This window comes from Lynx canadensis, chromosome X (genome assembly GCF_007474595.2).
Source record: "Lynx canadensis isolate LIC74 chromosome X, mLynCan4.pri.v2, whole genome shotgun sequence".
NCBI lineage: Eukaryota > Metazoa > Chordata > Mammalia > Carnivora > Felidae > Lynx > Lynx canadensis.
The window spans coordinates 26849817-26872600 of record NC_044321.2 but is presented as its reverse complement, the minus strand read 5'-3'; the positions used below and the strand labels follow the sequence as shown (position 1 = coordinate 26872600).

The 22784-nt window shown below is 40.1% G+C and overlaps 1 protein-coding gene across 4 annotated transcripts in view; it reads left to right on the top strand.

The window, feature by feature from the left end:
* The window catches only part of DMD (dystrophin), a 1834617-nt gene that overhangs the window by 1328737 nt on the left and 483096 nt on the right, over nt 1-22784 (top strand). For all 4 annotated transcript variants that reach the window (XM_030304767.1, XM_030304766.1, XM_030304769.1 and 1 more), the window contains one exon: nt 18282-18471. In XM_030304767.1, the coding sequence (XP_030160627.1) occupies nt 18282-18471 (190 nt within the window). The remainder of the gene's footprint in view (nt 1-18281; nt 18472-22784) is intronic.

The following is a 22784-nucleotide window of genomic DNA, read 5'->3' as shown; positions in this document are numbered from 1 at the left end:
TCTACCTTTGACTCTGCTCAAACATCTTTTCTATGGTTCCCTTGGGACCATTATTGTCACTTCATATTCTGTTAGAAGTTTAGGGACTTTTTCTGGAAATATTCATAGATAGATAGATAGATAGATGCCTACCTACCTACCTACGTACATTCGGGAGGGGTAGGGCAGGTAGAGAGAGAGAAAGAGAGTTTGGTTCTCTGGTACAGCATATTTGACCCCTACTGAATCTTTGTTTTCCTGAGACTTTCCACAGTGAGAATGGAAGGGAAGTGATTTAGAAGTTGCAGAAATAGCCTAGGATTCCTTCAGTAAAAGAAGCCTCCATTTTAGCAAATAGCAGTAAACAATAGAGTCTATTATAATTGCCTGGATCTGCTAATAAGTTTTTTTTTTTTTCCCTGCAACAAACTCCATTAACCCTCCTTGATACTCTCTTCTCGTCAACATTTTAATAGCGTCGGACTAACTCTCAGAAATTTTTCTTTCCCACACAAAACGTATAATCCACAACCTGCTAATGATTACATTTAGCCTAATTGTTAGGTGGCTGCTGGTGACAGAAAAATTTACCCCGGCCTGTAGACAATTCTAGAAGCTCAGCCAAGCATTTGGTGTGTGTGTGAATAAGCCTTCATATACTTCTCATGTACAGTGGCCAACTAGCCAACCCATCTCACTTGGCAACCATTCCTGATGGAAAGTCCCGATCTACTCTGAGGAGGGGCCAGGGCTTTGCAGTAGGGCAGCCTGGAGAACCAGAGTTTGAACTCAACTGCAGGCCCCTGATGGGGGCCTCTCCACTGCAGGCCCCTGATGGCTAGGGTAGGGCAGCTTGCTCCGGCTTCTCTGTCTTGTCCAGCGACAAGCAGGTAGACAGACATCTTTACACCTGGCTAGCCCACGTTCCAAGCGAGTGTAACATTTTACAGGCCCGAGTTAACCTTTTCTGAATCTGTGTCGCCGATTTCAAAATCCCAGTAGTGATAACTCAGACCAAGATCCTGAGGTACAGAGAGTCTGTGACTTTCTTCAGCTCAAAACCTGAGCTTTTTGTCAATTCTGACAAAGAGACTTGTGCGTTTGAAGGAAAAGAAGGAAGTCTTCTCCTTATGTGTGTATTTCCCCATCATTTACTTGATGTTGGGCTCTCGAATTCTTTGAGAATTCTCTCGTGTAGGGTCAGTTGTTGCTTTTTAATACTTCCAGTATTTCTACTCTTTTGTCCCTCTGCCAGCATCATTCACACGAGTGGCTCCAAGAGGGTATCTAAGCAAGTATTTGCCATTCTTCCTAGAAAAACAAGTTGCTCTCCGTCTTCTTGATCTGTAATTCAAAGTTTTGCCAAATGCTGCTTTTGACCACGAGTTCTCTGGTAGAGTCTTCCAATTCTAACTTTGAAAGAAAAAGTTGGGCTCAAACGGTGACAGTTATGTTTGCACTAGTGCGATTGCTACATAAGTGTCCAAAATGAAAAGACTGCTATTAACATACGTTTACCATTTTCGAATTAATTGCGTCGGTAAAACTTCGGCGCTCACTCTTTGGCAGAGGCTGCAGTAGGTGTTGGGGATGATGCACAGATTCTTCCTGAATACATATCCCACTCACAAAACAAATACGCAATTTTGTTAGTCCTAACACCAAGGCTACACCAACACTTTCATTTCGTTTGCATCATTTTGACGAAGATTAAAATAAACACAACTATCTCACATGTGGCGAGTTTTAAGAGCCGCTTTTAAACGCTCTGCTCCAGGAAGAACACGATCAGGTGGGGAAAATTATGATGTTCACAGTTTCAAACGGGAAAACAGAAATGTCTGTGCCTTTCAATAACACGCTTTTTTAAAGTGTAGATGTGAGGAATTACTACTTTGCCCTTTTTTTCCCCCAAGAACTGAAACTACGTAACGACGAACTAATTATTAAAGTTGCCCCCGGGGGCGCCTGGGTGGCTCAGTCGGTTGAGCGGCCGACTTCGGCTCAGGTCATGACCTCACTGCTTGCGAGTTCTAGCGCCGCGTCGGGCTCTGTGCTGACAGCTTGGAGCCTGGAGCCTTCTTCAAATTGTGTCTCCATCTCTTGCTGCCCCTCCCCTGCTCATGCTCTTTCTCTCTTTCTCTCTGTCTCAAATATAAAAAGTAAAACATTAAAAAAAATAAAGTTGCTCCCGGAATCTGATTATATAATGGTGCACACGTTGCAAATAAGAAATGGGAGAAAACACAGTTTATCCATGAGTCATTGTTTTTTTTCTACTGACCACATTAATTGAGGAAGGAAAGCGTGCGAGTGACGTGCTCGATGGCCTCTGGGAGAGGTGGGGAGTAGCGGTCATCTCTGCCCTTGTCTGCTGGCATTACAGTGGGAAAACGGAAGAACTCAGCTTGCAGCTTGCAAAAGTTGCTTGGGTAGCCATTGATTTCCTAAGTAATCACTGCAGCATTTTTGAAATTAAACTTAACAGTTTGATTTACGCCGAGAAGTGAACAGATAGTCAGATCAAACTCAGAAGCACCGTCATCCTAAATGGCATTAATCTTCCCTAGATGTGCTGCCTTCCGAGGTGATCTTCAAGGATATTTACAAAGGGAATGTATTGCAGCCATCCTGTAAACTGGCCTCTCCCCTCGCACTGCTTTTGATGTGGTTGGTAAACTTGAGTTCTTTGCACTTGTAGGACTCATAGAGCAAAGTCAGGACTGGATTTCAAAAAAATGACGCCCCTTTCTGTGGCTAGCGAAAGTAATTCATAGCTACACGTAAGTGAACATTAGTAGAGAAGTGACCAAACTGGTCGGTGATCTACTTGAGTAGGTTTTTGCAAAGGGCTATGCCTTTATCAGTGTTGTTGCTAGCGTGTACCTTGAAACCAGCTAAAACAGATCAGCTGGTTAATTCTTAAGGGTCTTAAATCAAGGACCACATCATTTATATATACAGTGGAATACTACTATGCGATGAGAAAGAATGAAATCCTGCCATTCGCAGCAACGTGGATGGAACTGGAAGGTATTATGCTGAGTGAAATAAGTCAGGCAGAGGACAGATTTCATAAGTTTTCACTCATGTGTGGATCTTAAGAAACTTAACAAAAGACCATGGGGGGGGAGGGAGGGGGAAAAATAGATACAAACAGAGAAGTCACCCAAAGGATTTCTAATTCAGTTTCCTCATGATTCAAGAGCGCTAGAATTTGGAAAAACCATTCTTAGGTTAACACAAGAGAGGTTAATATTAAATATGTGAAGAATAAAATTAAAGATATTCCTGTAGCTCATTTATGATTATTTTTGCCAAACCTTGCTGTGTATATATAACCTTCCTGATATTCATAGCAGTGGATTGTCTAGATTTTTAAAAACGTGTGTCCTTTTTTCTAAATAATTTTAAAGAATGTTGGCTTTTGTGAGAATTTTTTTTTTCTAAAGGTCAAAACCCGTCTTCAAAGATTTAATTACTCTGATCAGAGAAAATGTGAACTGTGTTTTCTTAAGGAGAATAGGCCCTAGGAAAGTGTTGCTTACAAAATACTTAGATTGGCCACTAATTCTAAAGGAGAAAGGTGTCAATTAATTCTTTGAGAAGCATTAACAGGATCTTCTTCAATAATGCCTATATAAAAATTGGGAGAAAAATTAACTTAGATGATGTTGTATATAATAGATGACTATTCCAGTGTACTTACAGTCTGGACTTCTTTCCTACAAGATAATTGAAACTTGCATCAGGAACCAGACCTGAAAAATCCATCCCTCTACTATATTAAGAAAAAAATCCATCCTAAATCCCATGTAAATAGAACTATATTATAAAGAAAAATAAATATTTCCTCCTTAGGACTATCTGTACATTAAGGATATTCATGGGACGCCCGAGTGGCTCAGTCAGTTGAGTGTCCGACTTCAGCTCAGGCCATGATCTCGCGGTTCATGAGTTCGAGCCCCATGTCGGGCTCTGTGCTGACAGCTCAGACCCTGGAACCTGCTTCGGATTTTGTGTCTCCCTCTCTCTCTGCTCCTCCCCTGCTCGTACTCTCTCTCTGTCTCTCAACAGTGAATAAAAAAAAAAAAAAAAAAAAAGTTAAATTTTTTTTTAAAAAAAGGATATTCATAATGTGTCTTGAAAGAAGTGTTCAGCTTTGAGTGACTAGGGAAGCCTGCGGCAAAGAAAACTCTAAGGAACATTACCCTTACTGTGCCGCCTCTCTTATTTGTTATTTCTGACACTTCTCCTGTGCTTTTCTCCCCAAGTTGGACTCTCTCCTTATTCTTTTGTATCTCCAACTCAGCCTCCATGGCGTTTCCTCATTATTTTTGGCATTTGGCGTGGGCTCTTGTACTTTGTCAGATCTTAAATACTGACTCCTGTTCCCGTAGTCCCTCATTTCCCGTGGCTACCAAATGCCTTGTATCTCAATCCCCTCCAGAATCTTCTCGTTCTTCCTGTTCTACCCTCCTGCTCTTTTTCCTTCCTTTCTAGAGTCCTCTTTGTCTAATCTGTATATTTCTCTTCTGACTCTGTGCTGTTCTCCTCTCAGAAAATGGCACATCAGGATGTTGTGCTCGGAGCACATCCTCAGCTTAGCCACGTTCTAGAAGGTGGCCATGAAGTGAGGCTACCTTTGCTAGTGGTCCGTTTTTTTCCCATCGTCTGTACCTACTGCCTTGATCCAGGTATAAAAGTATCATAATCATGGAATGAAAGTGCCTAAACGTTTCCTTGACTATTGTTCTTCTAGAAATATAGAAGAGAAATTTTCAGCCAGATGCTTAGACTAACACTTGTTGTCACATGAACACGGTGCTCTTGTGTGGGCATCTTATTGGAAATTCCTTCCTCTGAACCCTGATATCTCTTGACTTTTAGTTTTCAAAGAAGTCTTACCTATCTAGTGATAAGTTTCTTTTTTAAAATTTTTAGAAAATGTTTATTTCTTTTTGAGAGAGAGAGAGAGTGGGAGAGACAGAGAGTGCAAGCAGGCGAGGGGCAGAGAGAGAGGGAGACACAGAATCCGAAGCAGGCTCCAGGCCCTGAACTGTCAGCACAGAGCCCGGTGCGGGGCTCGAACTCACGAGCCCCGAGATCATGACCTGAGCCGAAGTCGGATGCTCTACCAACCGAGCCACCCAGGCGCCCCACAAGTTAATTTTAATACATCTTTTACATAAAAGGACAGTCCCTCCTGAAAGCCGTCATTTGGAAAATATTTTGTAAAAAATACACCCAGTATGTGTTTAGTTCCCCTGTGTGGTCCAAACTCTAGCTGTCTTGAGCTTTGTATGTTTTTTTTTTAAATAGTAACAACCAAAAAAAAAAAAAAAAAAGAAGCTTATACTTCTTCATTCCCATCAAAACAGGTTTGTCAGCTTTGGGTGAACTTAAAATCAAATAGTTACCGTAGAAGTTAGAAAGTTCATTTGCCCCTTCCATCACGTTTGACACCTTTTCACCACAGCAAAATTGTAAATGTAAACTTAGTCCCTGGAAGATGAGCTGGGCCCCAATTTCCAGCTAATTGGGAGAAGCGGCCCTGAGTCGAGCACTGTCAGGCTGATTTGAGTTTCAAGATATGATGATGATTATTGTGTCAAATGTAATCAAGAATGCGGGCTCTGAACTGACGAAAGGGCTGGCTGTTTTTAATTCGGGTTCGTATACGAAGCAGACCTCCGGTTCCCCGGTAGTCACAGCTGGCTGTGAAAAAGCAATTTTTAAAATACGATTTCGTTCTCTGTGGAGCAGGAAGGATCAGGGCTGGGAAGCATGGGGGAGGTGCGGGGGGGAGGAATCTCCTCATTCTCTTCTTTAAAAATTCGATTTATTTTCAGTTTAATAGCTTTCGTCCTGAAATTTCCCTGTAGCTCTGTATCGATGGTTTTCATCCTTCTCAGATGCGGTGCCACCCCCCACCCCCCCCGCTTTCTTTTCTTCTAACACGTAGTTTGTAACACCTTCTTTACTCTCATAGACCAAAAGTTGTAGGTAATATACGCAACCTATAGACAAGTTTTTAAGTGATGCCCTGACTGTAATTTTTAAGAGAAATGAGTCATTTATAATGAGACAATGTACAGGGACTCACATACTGTGAGCAGCCTTGGCCATCCTAAGCGGGACTTTGCAAAATGCTGAACAACTCTTGGCATAATTCTTAACAACACGAAGCAAAATTTTCCTGGGATTTTCGTGGCAGTCAGTTACATTGCTGAAAAAAATTCAGCGTGTGTTAAGTCCTTGATAAAAGTATTATCAGGGGTCCAGGTGTTTGGTAACGGGGTGTCTCCCATGCGAGTGTCCAGTGGGACATGAGGAAGTGCTGTGGGACTCAGTTCTTTGTTGTCATGAACTCTCTCCAGCCCCTCCCCGTGGAATGCCAGGAGTGCCCTGCAATCAACGTGTTAGGTTAAATATCTTCCCTCAATTTTCCAGAGAGGCTCTGTTATGCGATCTGTAAATTTTGGTTGAATATTTTTCTGGACAAGAACGGATCTGTGAATTCATGAAATCGTGATATGCTCTGAGAACCTATCCTCTTTCTCGGTGATACGGTTGCCATTTTTACAAGACTGGCTGAAATGAGCAAGCATTTAAGATGGGCTAGATTGTCTAGCAAAACCTTTAAAAATTCTGGGATTATCACTGTGGCGATAATCTATTTCCACCACCTTTATTGAATGGCATGGTCTCCACAAACGATGATATGACGCCCCTCCCGGAGTTATACCGATTGCCTTCCAACTAGATGTTAACAAATGTAATTGAATTCTATGTAACCATCACAGGTGATGCTATTGTACCTCCCCAAGATATTTAAAATGACGCATGCTGCTTAGATGAAGACTGTAAGAGAAATGGACACCCATTTCTTGGTGAGGTTAACCGGGTAATTTAGTAAAACAAACACACATCCACACATAGACAGCCATAAATAAAGCCTATGTTCTTTATAGGGCCTTATAGGGCTACGTTGTTTATAGGACGCAAAGGGTGTCACTTAATAGGTGGGTGTCAAGTCGTGAAAGAAGGGTCTCTGGTGCTGTGCCACAAGGTTCTGTTCTCATCCCTGCCACACTGAATGTTTCTGACAGAACAAGAGTAGAGCTATAGAGGAGATGTCCATTCACAGTTATGGGTGATACAAAGCACAGAGCGTCGGAATATGTTGGGTAATAGAGCCAAATGGATACCTGGACAGGTTGAATTTGGAGGCCCTTTTTAATGCATATTTCTGGGCCCGGATCAAGCTAAAAGGCAATCAGAAAATTTGCCAGAGTATTGGATTGATTTTAACAGAAGCTATTATTTGTTATGCCCTCTGGCTTTGGAGTGCACCTAAAAATATACGTTGAGTTAACAGACTTCGAAGGAGCTCATTTTAAAAATTCCAAAGAAAATCATCATGTCGATTTGGGTCGTGATGGACGGTTCAGTGCAATGTGTTGGCCAATGAGAGTCTACCATTTGATTTTCACTACTGGTACAAAACTCGATGAACGATACAACCTCCAAAGATTTAATATCTACACTTCTGCAAAGCAGAACACAATTTTGGTCACAGAATTGCTCATTCTAATTTTGAAATATCTCGGTTATCACTGAGTAAGTGTCTTTTATGTAATCAGTTTTCTGTAACAAACAAAAGTGATATCTACTAATAACTGTGAGGTTCAACTGAAGTCATGTGTGTGAAGGCAACATATGAACTTTAAAAATCTACACAAGAAGAAATTATTATTCAGTAAGCTTACATCAAGAAATAATTTGGACCTGTAAGTTTTTTAAGCACGAGGGATGAGGACCTTCTCATTTTTAGAATGCCTGCCTGTTTCATAGTAGGTTTATTGATTTTATTTGAACTTACTGAGTGTCCATTAAACACCAGAAGCTGTGGTATGACTCCTTCCTCTCAAGGAATTTACGGTAAGTTAATCATGACGGACGGTAATGATGATGATGAAGAAAAAGTGTATAGAGACTTTTTGTGAGAGGCGCATTCATGAGTAAGAGGATTCTTGAAAGCACACAAAGGCCTCAGATTTATTCCTTTAGTGTTGTAGTTTTAATTGAAAAAATAAATCCTTAATTTATGACTATTCTTCATAAATTTGAATTGATCTTATAAAAGCCCATCAGTGCATTTCAAAGTGTCTGGTTCTTTTAAATGCAGTTTCTCCCTCTAGTAATTAAAAGTAAGAAAGCAACAAATTTTAAATCTTTATTTTGATCATCAGTTTTAATTAGCTAAAGCTGTTTGTAATCCTACAAATCTTATAAATCATATCAGATTTACAAGTCTTGTAAATCATATCTGAGCCTTTAAAAGAGGTTCAAAATTAAAAGGGCAATTTGTTTAGAATCTACCAAGACTTACTCACTCAGAGAGATTAATTCATTTCTCAGCCGGCCTTATGGAAATGTATTTATTTTACTGTAAAATTTCTAGAAAAGAAATGTATTTGATTTTCTTGTCAGATATTTTTAATGTAAAACATTTCTCAAAAGGAACAGACTTCCTGATAATCTCTGTATCATTAGCGAACATTTATTAAGTTACCACTATAATAAGGCCTCGATCATATGCACTATGATTTTCTCTTATTTCCTGAGAATAAAAAGATTTTATTGCTGCCCATAATGCCCTCGTTTTGAATAAAAGCCTCAAGCCTACCTCACGTCTAAAGTGCAGTATTCATTCTAATAGCTCTCTTAGATGACAGCTGGAGATGATAAGCAAAGGGATAATAATTTTTGTCTTCACGCAGATACATGCCATAACCTAATTCATACAATGATCACAGAAAACAAAGAGCTTTTGAGAATAGTAATATGTAAATATCCATTATATTTACCTCACACGGAGACTGACAAGTCTACCTTGAGAGGTAATGCCTTAGACTGGACTGGATTTGGTGTTTCACGTTTTTGACCCTGATTTTGGACATCCCTCCAGCCTCTCTGAAAGTCAGGTTTTTCACATATAAAACGTTGATGATTGGGGTGCCTGAATGGCTCACTCACGTAAGCCTCTGACTCTTGATTTAGGCTCGGGTCATGATCTCATAGTTTGGTTCCTGAATTCAAGCCCCACATCGAGCTCCATACTGACAGTACAGAGTCTGCTGGGGATCTTCTCTCTGGATGATTATAACAACCTGTCCCATTCACCTCATCCAGTTAAAGGATCAGAGGAGAAAATATATGTGGAAAAGCTTCAAAACCGAGGAGCATTGTTTTCGTGCAAAATATTATGACAACACGTGTTGAATGTGAAGGACTCTCCAAAGTGCATTTTTCACCACAAGAGAGTGCTGAGTGAGGGATTGGGTAGCGAAAGGTACAAATATTTAGACACTATAACTTCAAGTTCATGTCAGGAATTAGGAAATTGTTTGTGTTTCCAAATTCTGTTGATCACCCTCTACTGTAAGTTCATATCATCTGTTGATATGATGTTAATCACTTGCCTCCTTTTAAAAAGAATCTAGGGGCGCCTGGGTGGCTCAGTTGGTTAAGCATCCGACTCTTGATTTCAGCTCAGGTCAGGATTTCCCAGTTCGTGGGATCAGATCCCACTTAGGATTCTCTCTCTCTCTCTCTCTCTCTCTCTCTCTCTCTGCACTTCCCCTGCTCTTAGGCTCGCTGTCTGTCTCAAAAAATAGACTTTAAAAAAAATAAAAAGAATTTGTATGCTTGACTTTTGGTCTTAGAAAATCGAACTAACCTACCTTACTGTCTTCAGAATATTATGTATCAGTGTCTGACAACCTGTTCTGTTTTTCTCTAAGTGAGGAGGACAATGGGTATTCGTTTGACCGGACAGTCTTTTAAGAGACTCGAGAGATGATGCTAGGCTTGCCTTTCTGATTGGTTACTACACTTGTTTTCATTTATCCTTTTCGAAGAGAAGAGAGTTACTCAATTTAGCTTATCAACATCAGGAAATCCATCTTTTAAAGAAATTAACACTACAAGTGATGAAAACCAAAGACTCACCTTAAAGACACACATTATACACATCACTGAGAATTTATTGAGAGTAGAAATGTCAAAAACTGACGTCTGTGCTCCCAAGCCAAAATGTAACAAGTAGACAGAGTCTGGGGATAAAGAAGGAGGATAGTTTATCACTTTGCCAGGCAAAGGAGGCTGAAGCAGGCTAAGGCCTCCAAAACTGCCAGTAATACCTCTTACTCCTGCCCAGGGTTAAAAGGCTGAGGGGTTTTATAGGAAAATACAGGATCTGGGTGGTTTCGATAGGAATCTGGTCCATGCTGCCGGCCGTGTTTGTCACGTCTTCAAGGTGGTCTCATGACGAGCACAGGCGCCGGCCGGCCGAGTCTCCTTAGGAAATATACACAGAGGTCAGTGAGATGTCAATATCGATACCGAGTTCCTGGAACAAAGGATGCTGTAGAAAAACAAGTGAAGGGGAGGGGGAGGCTTCGAGAATAAAGGAGAGAAAAATGTGTTCAGTTTAAAATCAAGCCTTGCCGAAGCACTAGTGTGTCCATCTTAATTTCCACCCGTCTTTACGTTTCTCTAGCAGTTTCTGAAATTGTGTTTAACTAGAAGCCAAACCCCAATCTACGTTTGTATTGGTCTGGAAGGCAGTATAACCACATTTTTTTTTCTAAAGATCTTTTATAGTTCTCTAAATATCTGGAATAATACTTGAAGTCTCTGTATATGAACCAAATCAAACATTATTTTTAAACTTCCCCAAATGGTACCTTTAGGTATTGTATCAGTGGAAAGATATTAACTCTAGACCTTAGACTGAGGGTGTTTGTCTCTTGCTTAACAATCCAAGGTAAGAAAAAATATATATCTTGAGTATTTCACCTGTGCATAATATTTCGTACACTTCTTTTACCAACTAAGTTTTTTTTCAGTGCTACATGACAGAAACAGAAATCAAATGAAGTGAGTAATGCAAAGAATAGCAAAGTTTTCTTCTCAGAAACGTCCCGGTGCTTTTAGGAAAAGTATAATGGTTGTTTCCATAATGATATACTGTACAAATCTCAATTTTTAAAATGCCCATAGAGTGAAAAAAAGAAAGATATGGAATGTGTATTTTAAAATTCCTTGCATGACTGATCATGCCAATACTCTCTTACTATCTAAAGGTAAACTCTCCCTGATAAATGTTTTTTCACTGAAATGTCTGTATCATTGAAGGAAGTTTAAACAGATAGCTTCAAAGCTGCGGTTTATCTTTAGGGGATTAATCTTTTTTTTTTTTTTTTTTGTGAAACTTTGCTGCTTCTGCACATGTTGAAAAGTCATCCTGTGTTGTCTGGGGTGAGGAAAGATGGGAATGAGTTTTCTGAGAACTAATCAGCAATACTTTGGGAACATTTAGGTCGTGGTTTCCAATTAACTCTGGAGAGTTTGAGTAATTTAGTACCAGACCTCAGGAGAGAGGGGATGAAAACCTCGTTAATTCATATGTCCGTGAACAGCAAACCAGCAAATTTGCGTTGAAAATGGATTTTGTGTATATGTGTGTTTTGAAGCAAACTCCAGCTAGATCTCTCTGCTCTGGTTACGGTGGGAGACAATCTTTCCATGTCTGTATTCCCTTACGTGTAGGTTTTTTCATGTTTCAGTGACTCTGCTTATGGTAAAGTAACAAGATAGTTAAATCCTTACTCCAAAATGAAGGCCAGGATTCAATGGCATAAGCTTCCCTGCGTTTTTCTTTATTTTACTACAATAGACACATCAGAGGGATGTAGGCACCAATATCCATTTTCAGAGTTGGAAAAATTTCTTTTCTAGGATGAGAGGCTTGGGCTCTAATCCCAGTTGCTTCCCTTGTGTGCAAATTTGGAAAAGTCATCCAGGCCTCTCAGAATGAATCTCACCAACAGCCAAATGAAACCGGCAAGAACCTGTACCATGTATCTAAGGGGTTTCTTATTTTTATGAAAATCAATTCAACTAGGCAAACTTGTATTGAGCATCCATTACTGTATGTTGAGATAAAACCTGCTAGAAGATCTCCCCTTCCTTTGATAAGTAAAGGCCAAAAAAATGTTTAAAGCTAGATTTATCATTTGTTAGGCAAATTGAGATCTAAGTTCATAATACATTTGAGCTAGTGGTAGGGAATCCACATGAATTAGAGGCTTAATCATACTGTGACCATAGTTAAGTGTTTACCTGTCTCTTCCACCAGAATTGAATATATTCACTGCCAAAGCCCATGTCCGCGTCTCAATGACTTTTGTGTCGCCATCACCAAGCATAGATCCTGGCACATAATACACATGGGACACATGCAGAGATGACTTCATGAGCTGTCGGTGGGCATGCACAAATAAGAATGAGGTTCAGATTTTAAGATAATCTGTGCAGAGGTTAAAGCCTTTGCGGAGGAATGAAATATCCAACTGGAAATGTACAAAGAAAAACAGAGGCAGACTGTAGGTAGAAAAAAATGGCAATACCTTCTAGAATGATGAGAGAGTAAACCTGAATATATTTTATTTATTTATTTAGAGAGAGAGAGAGAGAACGCGTGCATGCAAGCAGGGGAGGGACAGAGAGAGAGGCAAAATCAAGAGTCCGACGCTTAGCTGACTGAGCCCCAAGTCTGAATATAGTTAAAACATGTGAAGAGCCATATGGGTGTTAGCTTTAAAAAAAAAATGTGTTTTCTGTGCTGTACCTGACAGCCTTGATCTCTTACTCTATGCCAATAGTGAAAAGAACAGAGTATATTTCTCACTGGGTAGCTCAATAGCAGAGGAGGAAAGAGGAACATACTCTGGCTGCCACATGCTTCTGCGGCCATATTTCTAGGTAGATGTTGCCCTGAGCCGCAGTGTTGGACCTGTGGCCAGAAAGGTACTGATGGGGTACTAGTCCAAGCATTATTGGAGGACTTTGTTTAGATTCATGCTTCTCATGAGTGTACATGACTAATAGAATTGCTAGAGATTGAAAGGAACCCTTTCTACAAACTGCTGTATATCCACAGGTGATAACGACTCTAGCTGTCCCTTGAAAACTCAATGTAAAGTCATTTTTAAAAACCACAGTGTAATTTCGTTACCAGCAAGTCGGTAGAGACTGTTACGGTTACCGGGAAATTGAACTTCAGGTTAAGCTTTGCTTCTGTGACTAGTGTTGGGCATTGCTAGAAACCTTGGGTCCCAAGCCCAAGTACCGCGAAGGTGCTCAGTCTCTCAGCCCTACATCTGACAAACAAAAAAGGGGAAAGAAGTGTCATCCTGTAATCATTCCCTAAAAATATCGTAGGAAGTGATAGTGGTTAAATGCAAATAAGCCAGGAAGGAGAGCTTCGGAGTGTTTTGTCTGTTTACTCCTTTACAATACCAAGCCACAGACGGAGGTGTTTTTTAGCAAAGACTGAGTGCTGCGAATGTCCTCCAATTGTCACACTCAGAGACACACCAGGCAGAATAGCCTCCTGTGTCAGGTTGAGCCTTTCCCCCTTAAAAATATTCGATATGGGGGTGCCTGGGTGGCTCAGTCGGTTAGGCGGCCGACTTCGGCTCAGGTCACGATCTTGAGGTCCGTGAGTTCGAGCCCCGCGTCGGGCTCTGTGCTGACAGCTCAGAGCCTGGAGCCTGTTTCGGATTCTGTGTCTCCCTCTCTCTGACCCTCCCCTGTTCATGCTCTGTCTCTCTCTGTCTCAAAAAAATAAATAAACATTAAAAAAAATTTTTTTAAATATTCGATATGTTTATTTCTGTTTGATTATATATATATAATACATATTTTAAAAGTGTATACATATATGTATATGTACCTACATTTATATATATACAATCCTGCAGTACAGTGCACTGATAAAGTATTGTCCACCCGTGTATCTAATAGTGGAATATTGCGTATACATTAATTAAGCTCTACAGCCTTACTTGGGCAAGTAGTTAAGTTTCCCTTTCCTCCTTTGCTTTTTATGTATTAGGTTGACCCATAAGAATTTGCTGATATGCACCTTAGTGGAAAATCTGGAGTCTTAGAGATTTATTTGGAGATACCCTGATAGGTGTGTGGGTGTTTAGAGACAGATCAGAGTATTACTTGTCTGACTGCCTCACTGATAATCGGTTCTTAAAAAGAAAAGAGAAGGGCACCTGGGTGGCTCAGTCGGTTGAGCATCTGACTCTCGATTTCAGCTCCGGTCATGATCCCAGGGTCAAGGGATCCATGCTCAGTGCGGAGTCTGCTTATGATTCTTTCTCTCTCTCCCTCTGCACCTCTCCCCCACTCACCTCTCTCTCTCTGTAAAATAAAAAGAGAGAGAGAGAGAAAGAAAATGGAGATGCTGAAGACATGCCTTCTGTGATTCTTCCCCTTTGCCCAGAATTATCTCTAGATGAGCACCATCTTGGGCAGCTGTGGAGTTGTACTAAGCTCTATAGCTACAGCACTTTGTGCCTTCAGTAGATTCTTGCTTCTAACTGGTGGTGATGCAAGTGTCCATTATCTATAGATCTTCTTAAAGAGCAACCAAAGGTACAATATCCCTTCAGGCTCATTTCCTAGGTGTGAGAATCCTTCGTCCTGTCCTGTTTTTGAGGCTACAGTCTGTGCAAGCAGTTGTATATTTCTGCACATAGATTTCGAAAGCATGTATATGTTTAAAATCTTTCTTTACTGTGACAATTCAGCATGTGAATTTCCCCAGAAGGCAGGCTCTGAGAAATCGATTAACCTGCAGGAATTTTATTGGCAAGTGCTCTGAGGATTAACACCTGTGAGGGAAGGCAAGGGAAGGAAGCAGGACAGGGAAGAAGGAGAAGCTGGGCTTCAATGCGGTTGCAACCACAGCACCGATCCCCAGTGCTCCCCCATCTTCCTGAATTGTCCTGAGTTGGAGCGAGGGGGCCAGGCTTTTATAGCCCACACACTAACCGGTCGTTGGTGCATCCTGCCTCCAGCAGCTTCCTCAGAAGCTAGGGCAAACAGATGGGTCTCCAATGGCAGTGAACCTCAAAACTTTAGCATACACCCAAATCACCTAGAAGGCTTGTTAAAACACACATCACCGGACTCCACGTGCAGAGTCTCTGATTTAGTAGGTCTAGGGTAGGGCTTGAGAATGTGCATTTCTTGTAAGTTCTCGGATAATACTGATGCTGCTGGTCTATGGGTCACACTTCGAGAACCACTCTACCACACCGCTCATATTTCCACACTTGACAACGGTATATGGTGCCCTCCGAATAGAAAGAAAACCTTTGAAAGTCACCATACCATTCCTACTCCACCAGATTCTCAGCTAGTTTTGTACATTATAAAGCTAGAATAACTGATAATTAAAAGTTGTTATAGAAAAAAGTACTGAACCTCTGCAGTAGATTACATTTGTAAAGTATTAGTACTATCACTGAGACCCAGTCATCGTTACTTTCAAAGCTCAGCCAAGTTTTCGCCAGGGTCTATAATTGGGCAACCTGGACAAAGGCATTTACAGAATCATCCTGTCCAAAGTCTTCACTTTTGTTCTAAAACGATCTTTTCAATTTCTTTATGATTCTCATCATTTCTACACTTTTTTATTTATCATAAAAGCCACTTAAAGCCACATGGTTATGGAAAATTAAAAAATATGAGATACAGTCAGAGCTCTTTTGGATGCACAAATATGGCGTACAAGTACCCTTGATTCATTTCTAGTCTAGACTTGGCACGATTAAAATTTAGGAATTCGGTGCACATAGATTGATCTCAGGATAAAGGATGTAGCCTTAAAACCGCCTCATGAGCAGGAACCAACAGTCTCACCTCTCATCAAAGGGGCTGTAAAAGAACTCATTTGAAGAGATTGTCTGCTGTTGTGGCCATTGAATTTTTTTAACGTATTTTCCAAATTAGAAAAGATTCAGCCTGAGGTTGTCAATATTTCAGAGCACGAGGGTATCGTTAGGAAAATGGTGCCTCACTGTCCTGAAAGAGTTACTATTCTTCCCTAAGGGCCTAATTTACAAAGCAGCAAACTCACTGGTAGGATTTGGCTGGAAATCTCACTGTCTCAGTAGAACCCTTTCATCTGATTTATGTGCATCGTATTTTACCAATAACTCTTGGAGAGTTATTTACTAGTTACTTTTTGAGGAAGCAGAGGGTAAGTGGTGCTTTTAGTTTAAGAATAGGGGAGGTTCATGAGCAGCTCATGATGAAGATGCCGCTGAGAATAAAACACACAGTATCTAAGTCTCCAAGCTTCACTCTGCAGTGAGAGTTTCGTATTTGTCCTTTATTTGCTATGAAGTCGGAGCATGTTAAAAAAATATGTCATTGTCTAGCCCTGTATTTGTCTTCTGAAATGTGACAGCTTGTTTCTATCCCAAATTTTAGGCTGGAGGTGGAGTAAGTTTTAGTGATTTTTTTACTGTGCAAGCCCACCTAGAAATACTAGCTTGAAGCGGACGAAATGGTCCCTTTCGTAGGTCAGAAATGGTCAACTGTGAGCAAGTTACGCCTGTTTCAACCTGTCCGTTTCATGCCAGATTATAACATTAAGGTTCTCAGCGCCGTGGTGATGGTTCTGAGTTTTTAAATCATACCGAATGGAAAGATAAATAAACAATGATTTTGGTATTTCTCCCTCCACTGATAGTTTGAAATCTAGATCAGCAGAGAGCAAGCAGTCCAGGTCAGCCCCTGACCTACCCAAGGTTTCACTCATTCGCCCAAGCCGAACACCCAGGTACCTTTCAGCTGTGTGGTATTAAAGTTTATGTAGGGGTTGATAAATAGCTCAGCGCAATGCTTCCTTTTTTCCAATAGCTGCATCCTCATAAACCTATTCTCCCCTCCGCCAGTTAATGCAGACAGAAGATTTTTATCCAGTGTGAGCACCGAAACTCCACTGTGGAAGACTGTATGTTCAGCAAAAACCTCACCCATGATGAATAAACGGCTCTTCCGGGGGCTTCGCTGCCGCTCGCTCCGCAGGAGTTGTTTATTGCCTGGTTTGCACATCCCATGATAAAGTTGCTGCTGAAATAAATTGCAGTTTTGCATAATTATTGACAATCACATCCTAACAAGCAGTGTGTATCGTATTCAAGTGTTCGATTTTTTCAAATCCATTTTTAGCTTATGTTTAATCCCAGAAAGTGTTTGTGTGGTAATAGAAGGCAAATACGGCATTTAAATAGAGTACTAATTTCCTCATTGCAGACAAAATTTACCTGAATCTTTTTAGTTGGGACTGTTACTGCCGAAGGCACTTTTCCCTCCAAGCTGTTATTATGTAGATTTTTGCAGAGGGCATATGTGTGTGTGTGCACATGAATTTTATATATATATGTATATATATGTATATATGTATATGTATATACATATATGTATACATATATATACATGTATAAATATATATGTATATAAAATCAGAAAATATGATTTTTTTTTAGATTTGTGTATCATTGGGGAATTTGGTTCACCCCTTCCAAAAGATGAGAAGAAAGGGAATAGGATGTGGGCCAAGGGAACGAACATGTTTGAGTAACCCTGATACAGAGTGTAACTAACTGTATGTAGCAGGCATACCACACAGTCGGGAGGGAATAGTGGGATTTGAACCCAGATCTGTCAGGTTTTTAGGCTCTACTTTTTCCCTTACACATGAGATTTTTCTTGAGGAGAATATTCCAAGTTGTGTGACCATCAGATAATGAAATATAAAGCTAACACCATAGTTGGAACTTGCAGAACACAGTAGCGTTATGCAAAATGATATTTTGTGCAATGGTTTCTATGAAATGAGTCATTTTTCTACTTTTCTTCCTTCTTTCTGTTCTCCTTTGCCCTGCAGTCCCCTTCTCTGTCTGGTTCCCTCCGTTGTTCAACTTTCTGTCCTAGCTTTGCATTTTCTTGAGCTTCTTCCTTGCCTACCTAATCCTGATGTTCTGCCTCAGGTGACGTCAAAGATAACCATGGTGTAGGGATTTGGGGGCTTTATCTATAAAGATGAGCTTACGATTTTGCAGCATATGAAAATAAGGTGTCAAAATTGACCAGTAAAAACTATCAAGTTACAAAAAGATTGTTTTTGCAAGCTCTTATGTGAACTTCCCAAAGTCCAAAGTGTGTGTGTATGTGTGTGTATGTATACATACAATGAAATATACATATGAAATATATGCTAAAAGAGGACTTTTAGCAATAACCCACCCCTTTGTTGGTAAGTTACAATTTAGTCCCTTTATCTTTGCTCTTTTCATGGGGGTCCCTGGGTACACCCTTCGATAACTGAGGAGAACTGCATCTGGACGTTTGTTCCTTTGCAGAGTGAGTGAGCGAGAGGCTGCTCTGGAAGAAACCCATAGATTGCTACAGCAGTTCCCCCTCGACCTGGAGAAATTCCTTGCCTGGCTTACAGAGGCTGAAACAACTGCCAACGTGCTGCAGGATGCCACCCATAAGGAAAGGCTCCTGGAAGATTCCAAGGGAGTAAGAGAGCTGATGAAACAATGGCAAGTAAGTAAAGCCTTTCTACTTGGCCCTCTTGTGAATAATCCATATGAGCAATTAATGGCATCTGTTCTTGTAAGTGGTATGCTGGGGACAAAGTGAAATCATCGTTTCGCATGGCCTGATGTATTTCCGCATTTGGGCAAGGAGAGACGAGGCAGAAGGAGAAGGAAAAGTCAGTTAGTATTTCATTTAACATCCCAGTCTTCTAAATGGTGCACATTTTGGACCAGGAAAAACCCGCACTTAAAACCAGAGCTTTGGTCAGGGAGACACTTTGCTCAGAGACATAAATGGGAGATTGGTTTATTAAATTGAAAAAGTTGCCATTTTGGAGTGTGTTTATTTAATATTTTACAGGGAAAGCATCTGTATGAATTGTCTGTTTTATTTAGCGTTGCTAACTAAATCAGTTTCCCTTCATTACTTTCAAATACATTTTGAAATGTTAATCTGGCATTTTGTAGCCTTCTTCCTAACATGATCTGTACAAAGAAAAATGAGATGGGTGAATTTGTCCTAGTTAATGACCAGACAATTTTCAGACCATTGTTTTTCCTAGAAACAAAAATTATTGCTGTAAAGTTTCATATGCATCGACAGTGAAAACAGAATTTTAGGGTAGTTTGGTTTAAATGTAGTCTTGGTGAGAGTCAAATTCTGTAGTTCAAGGAGGCTCCTTAAGTTTATGCTCAGTGCCTGATAGAATTTTCTGAACTCTAATGGAGTTTTGTTACGTATAGCTGAGTTTTCTGACTTGTTGTAAGAACTTTACTACTACCTCAAATAAACTGTAGAGTGTTAAAATACTATGATCAAGTTTTTGGACTACATTTTTTGTATGTTTAAATTACGATGAAAAAAGTGATAGGATATCCTAGGTTGAAAAATAATTCCTCGAATCATAATAAGCGGTGTTTCTTCTCCTCTCCCTTTCCTTCTCTCCCCCCGCCCCACACCCCGTCCTCCTTTTGTTTCTGTTTTGATAGATTACTTGGTATCCTTTCCTTAGTTGATGATAGTAGCAATTTATAGTGTCTCAGATTCCTCATTTGTTCGTTCCATTCTCCTCAGACCCCACTTGCTTCTCTGCAATGTGTGTTGAGTTAGTTTGACCATTGGAAGTAGTTTGTTTAGCGCAACGCCTGACTTTATCTTTGTAGGTATACCCCATGGCTTCAGAATGTAAAAACAAGGCAAAGTTAGATTTTTTTTTTTTTTTGGTCACTCTTAGATGAATGGTTAGAAAGTTTTCTACTGTAACTTATTTGACTTATGATATTTCATAAATAACATTTTATTTCTCCCTTTATACACCCCTAAAGCCACCCCAGAATTTTTTTTGAGAGGGAGAGAGAACACAAATGGGGGAGAGGGGCAGAGAGGGAGAGACACAGAGGACAGAGAGAGAATCCCAAGCTGGCTCCACACCCGACATGGAGCCTAACGTAGGGCTCAATCCCACAGTCCTGGACTCCATCCCACAACTCTGGGATCATGACCTGAGCTGAAACCAAGAGTCAAAGCCACCCACGTGCCCCACCCTAGAACTTTAATAAATACATGGGCTCACATATTCTCACCAGCGGCAGTAGATAAATAATAAACCTTTAAGTGGATTTTTTTTAGCAGATAACCCTTGAAAATAAAGAATAATCCAAAAGATAATTTTATAATAAATATTTAATAAAACACTCCTTAAATTAGTGAACAAGTCTGATCTGTGCGAAAGTACGTCAATGTATCTCCTGTATATTTTTATCTGCATTAATATACAATGAAAATTCTGAGAAACTGCAAGATCCTGAATCACTAAAGAAAAAAAATTGCCATGTTTTTCAACTATATTCACTATGGAAGAATGGAGAATAAACTACATTTTGCATTTAGCTCTCTGAATTCTCTTTCACAAACAGTTGGAAGTTATGTGAAGGACATTTTCTTAGCTTATGCTATATTACTCATAAAAGGCATTTATTATTAAAAACCATATTAAACTCCCTTAGAATCCCCCCAAATCTTAAACGTATCATTTTCCCCTTAACTATAATAGGACTAACTAAGATTCCAACACTGTTTTAAAACAGACAATTTTCTCATTGCCTCTTTGTTAATATTGGGTTTTCTATAAATTCCAGTTGCCTGAGGTTGAAACTACATTTTATGGATAGGAATGACATTTATAGGCAGCGCTGATTTTCAGTTAGATGGCTGGATAACGGTCTTTTGATGAAAGATTTGGAGATGTCACGGAAAAAAATGTCAACTACCAGAACTATTGATTATTGTTGTTAATGGCACACTTCGAGTGATAGAATTGAATTAAGATACTGGGGTTTAAAAGCAACAAATGGAAATGCCAAGCTTGAAAGCAAATGTAACCACATACCTTAGGAGATTACATGCAATTTCGGTATTTCAGCTGAACGGGAGTCTTTGCTTCCCCCCCCCCTGAAGATTTTTTTTTTTTTTTATATCTCGAACAAAAGGAATTTTCTATAATATGCGTGAAGGAAAAAAGTGTAATGATATGCCTTTCACTTTGTTTGAAGAAGCTGGTAGCATTATGTTCATTGTTTGATTCATGCTGTAGAGCGAAAATACTTCTTACGTATTAAAAAAGGAAACTCCAAATGCCTAGCCAGAACATCAGCTCTCCCAGCAGATTCCAGTACATCCGTCCACCCCAAAGCACTGATGTTTCACTTCGTACAAATACTGCTGAATGGATACAGGGGGGCGAAAACCTTCCCAAATAGGTTTTGCTCTATGACTGTCAGTCACTTCTTCTGCATATGGCGACCCCAAAGCTCTTGCTAGACTGAGTATCACTGTTGTTCACCATGCGCTTCCTAGGATATTTAATTCTCTCGGCAATAATCACGATTCATGGGTTCTCTAAGAATACATGTTTTATGAAGCATATGCTTCCTGAATGGAATTAATCTGAGTAATTTCGCTCTGAAAGCCATTACGATTCCTCTCTTATATTGGAAAAAAATGCTTATTTACTTTTCTTACGGAAAGCAAGGGCATGGTAGTTGTCCTTATGCTTAAGGATGAGGAGATTTTTCTTATAAATAGTATTATTTACGAGAGTCTAACTGACATTTTAAAGGCAATAGGTTTTTTATCATGTTTATAAATATAAATCTATAAATATTTGTGAGAGAGAAAGAGAGAGAGAGAGAGTGGGGGAGGGGCAGAGAGAGAGAGAGGGAGACACAGAATCCGAAGCAGGCTTCAGGCTCTGAGCCCAACACGGGGCTGGAACTCACGAACTATGAGATCATGACCTGAGGTGAAGTCAGACGCTTAACGGACTGAGCCACCCAGGCGCCCCTAGAAGCAATGTATTTTTGTAGAACATCATATAGAACCCTGAGGGGTGACTGAGAATTCTTACGTTGCAAATTTCTCCTTTAAATGAAGAACTATATCCATAATTGAATCAGAGTGTTACTGTGTCCAAAACATTTCTGCTTTGGGCCCCAGAGAATTCATAAAGATAGCCTCCGTTCTGAGTTCTAACATCAAACCATGGGTAACCAATTGAAAATGGGGCCTCTGTATCTTTGCTAATATTTCACAAGATTTCCACCAATCTTAACTGGTTCTCTAAGCACCTCTAAGAGATCGTTGTAATACCAGCTTGTAAAGAAGGTGTGTAGGTAGGGGTATTTGGTGGGGAGAGATGATCATAAAGGTGTAATAAGGATCTTTTTCTCAGCATGAGAAACTACGGAGCAATTAATATTTGAGGTTCCTTTATCTGTGAACTGGGTCTTATCTCAGGTCATAGCTATAAACTCATCTTTTTTTTTTTTTGATGTCTATTTATTTTGAGAGAGAGTACACAAGCGGGGAAGGGGCAGAGAGAGAAGAGAGAGAATCCCAAGTAGTGCTCGGATACCGGCTTGCACTCACGAACCGTGAGATCAAGACCTGAACCGAAATCAAGAGTCGGACACTTAATCGACTGAGCCACCCAGGTGCCCCTAAATTCAGTTTCTTCTCTAAGCTCATTTGTTTTACCCGTATCTCCTCCCTGACCCCCATCGTAAAAATTCTCTTCTACTAAGCAAAACATTTCCGGAGAGACTAGTTTGATAAACTTTGAATCGTACATCAGAGTGCACCTGTAAATTGATTAAGAGAGCTTAGATTTCTAATGCTATTTCGATTATTGAAATTTGGGAAATAGCTCTTTCACTGTGTTTCACAAAAAAATCTTGGCCCACTGGTTATTTCCAAAGGAAGAAGGAAGAATGCAATCTTAGTAACACAATTAGTATTCTGAATAAATTGGATTGTCATCT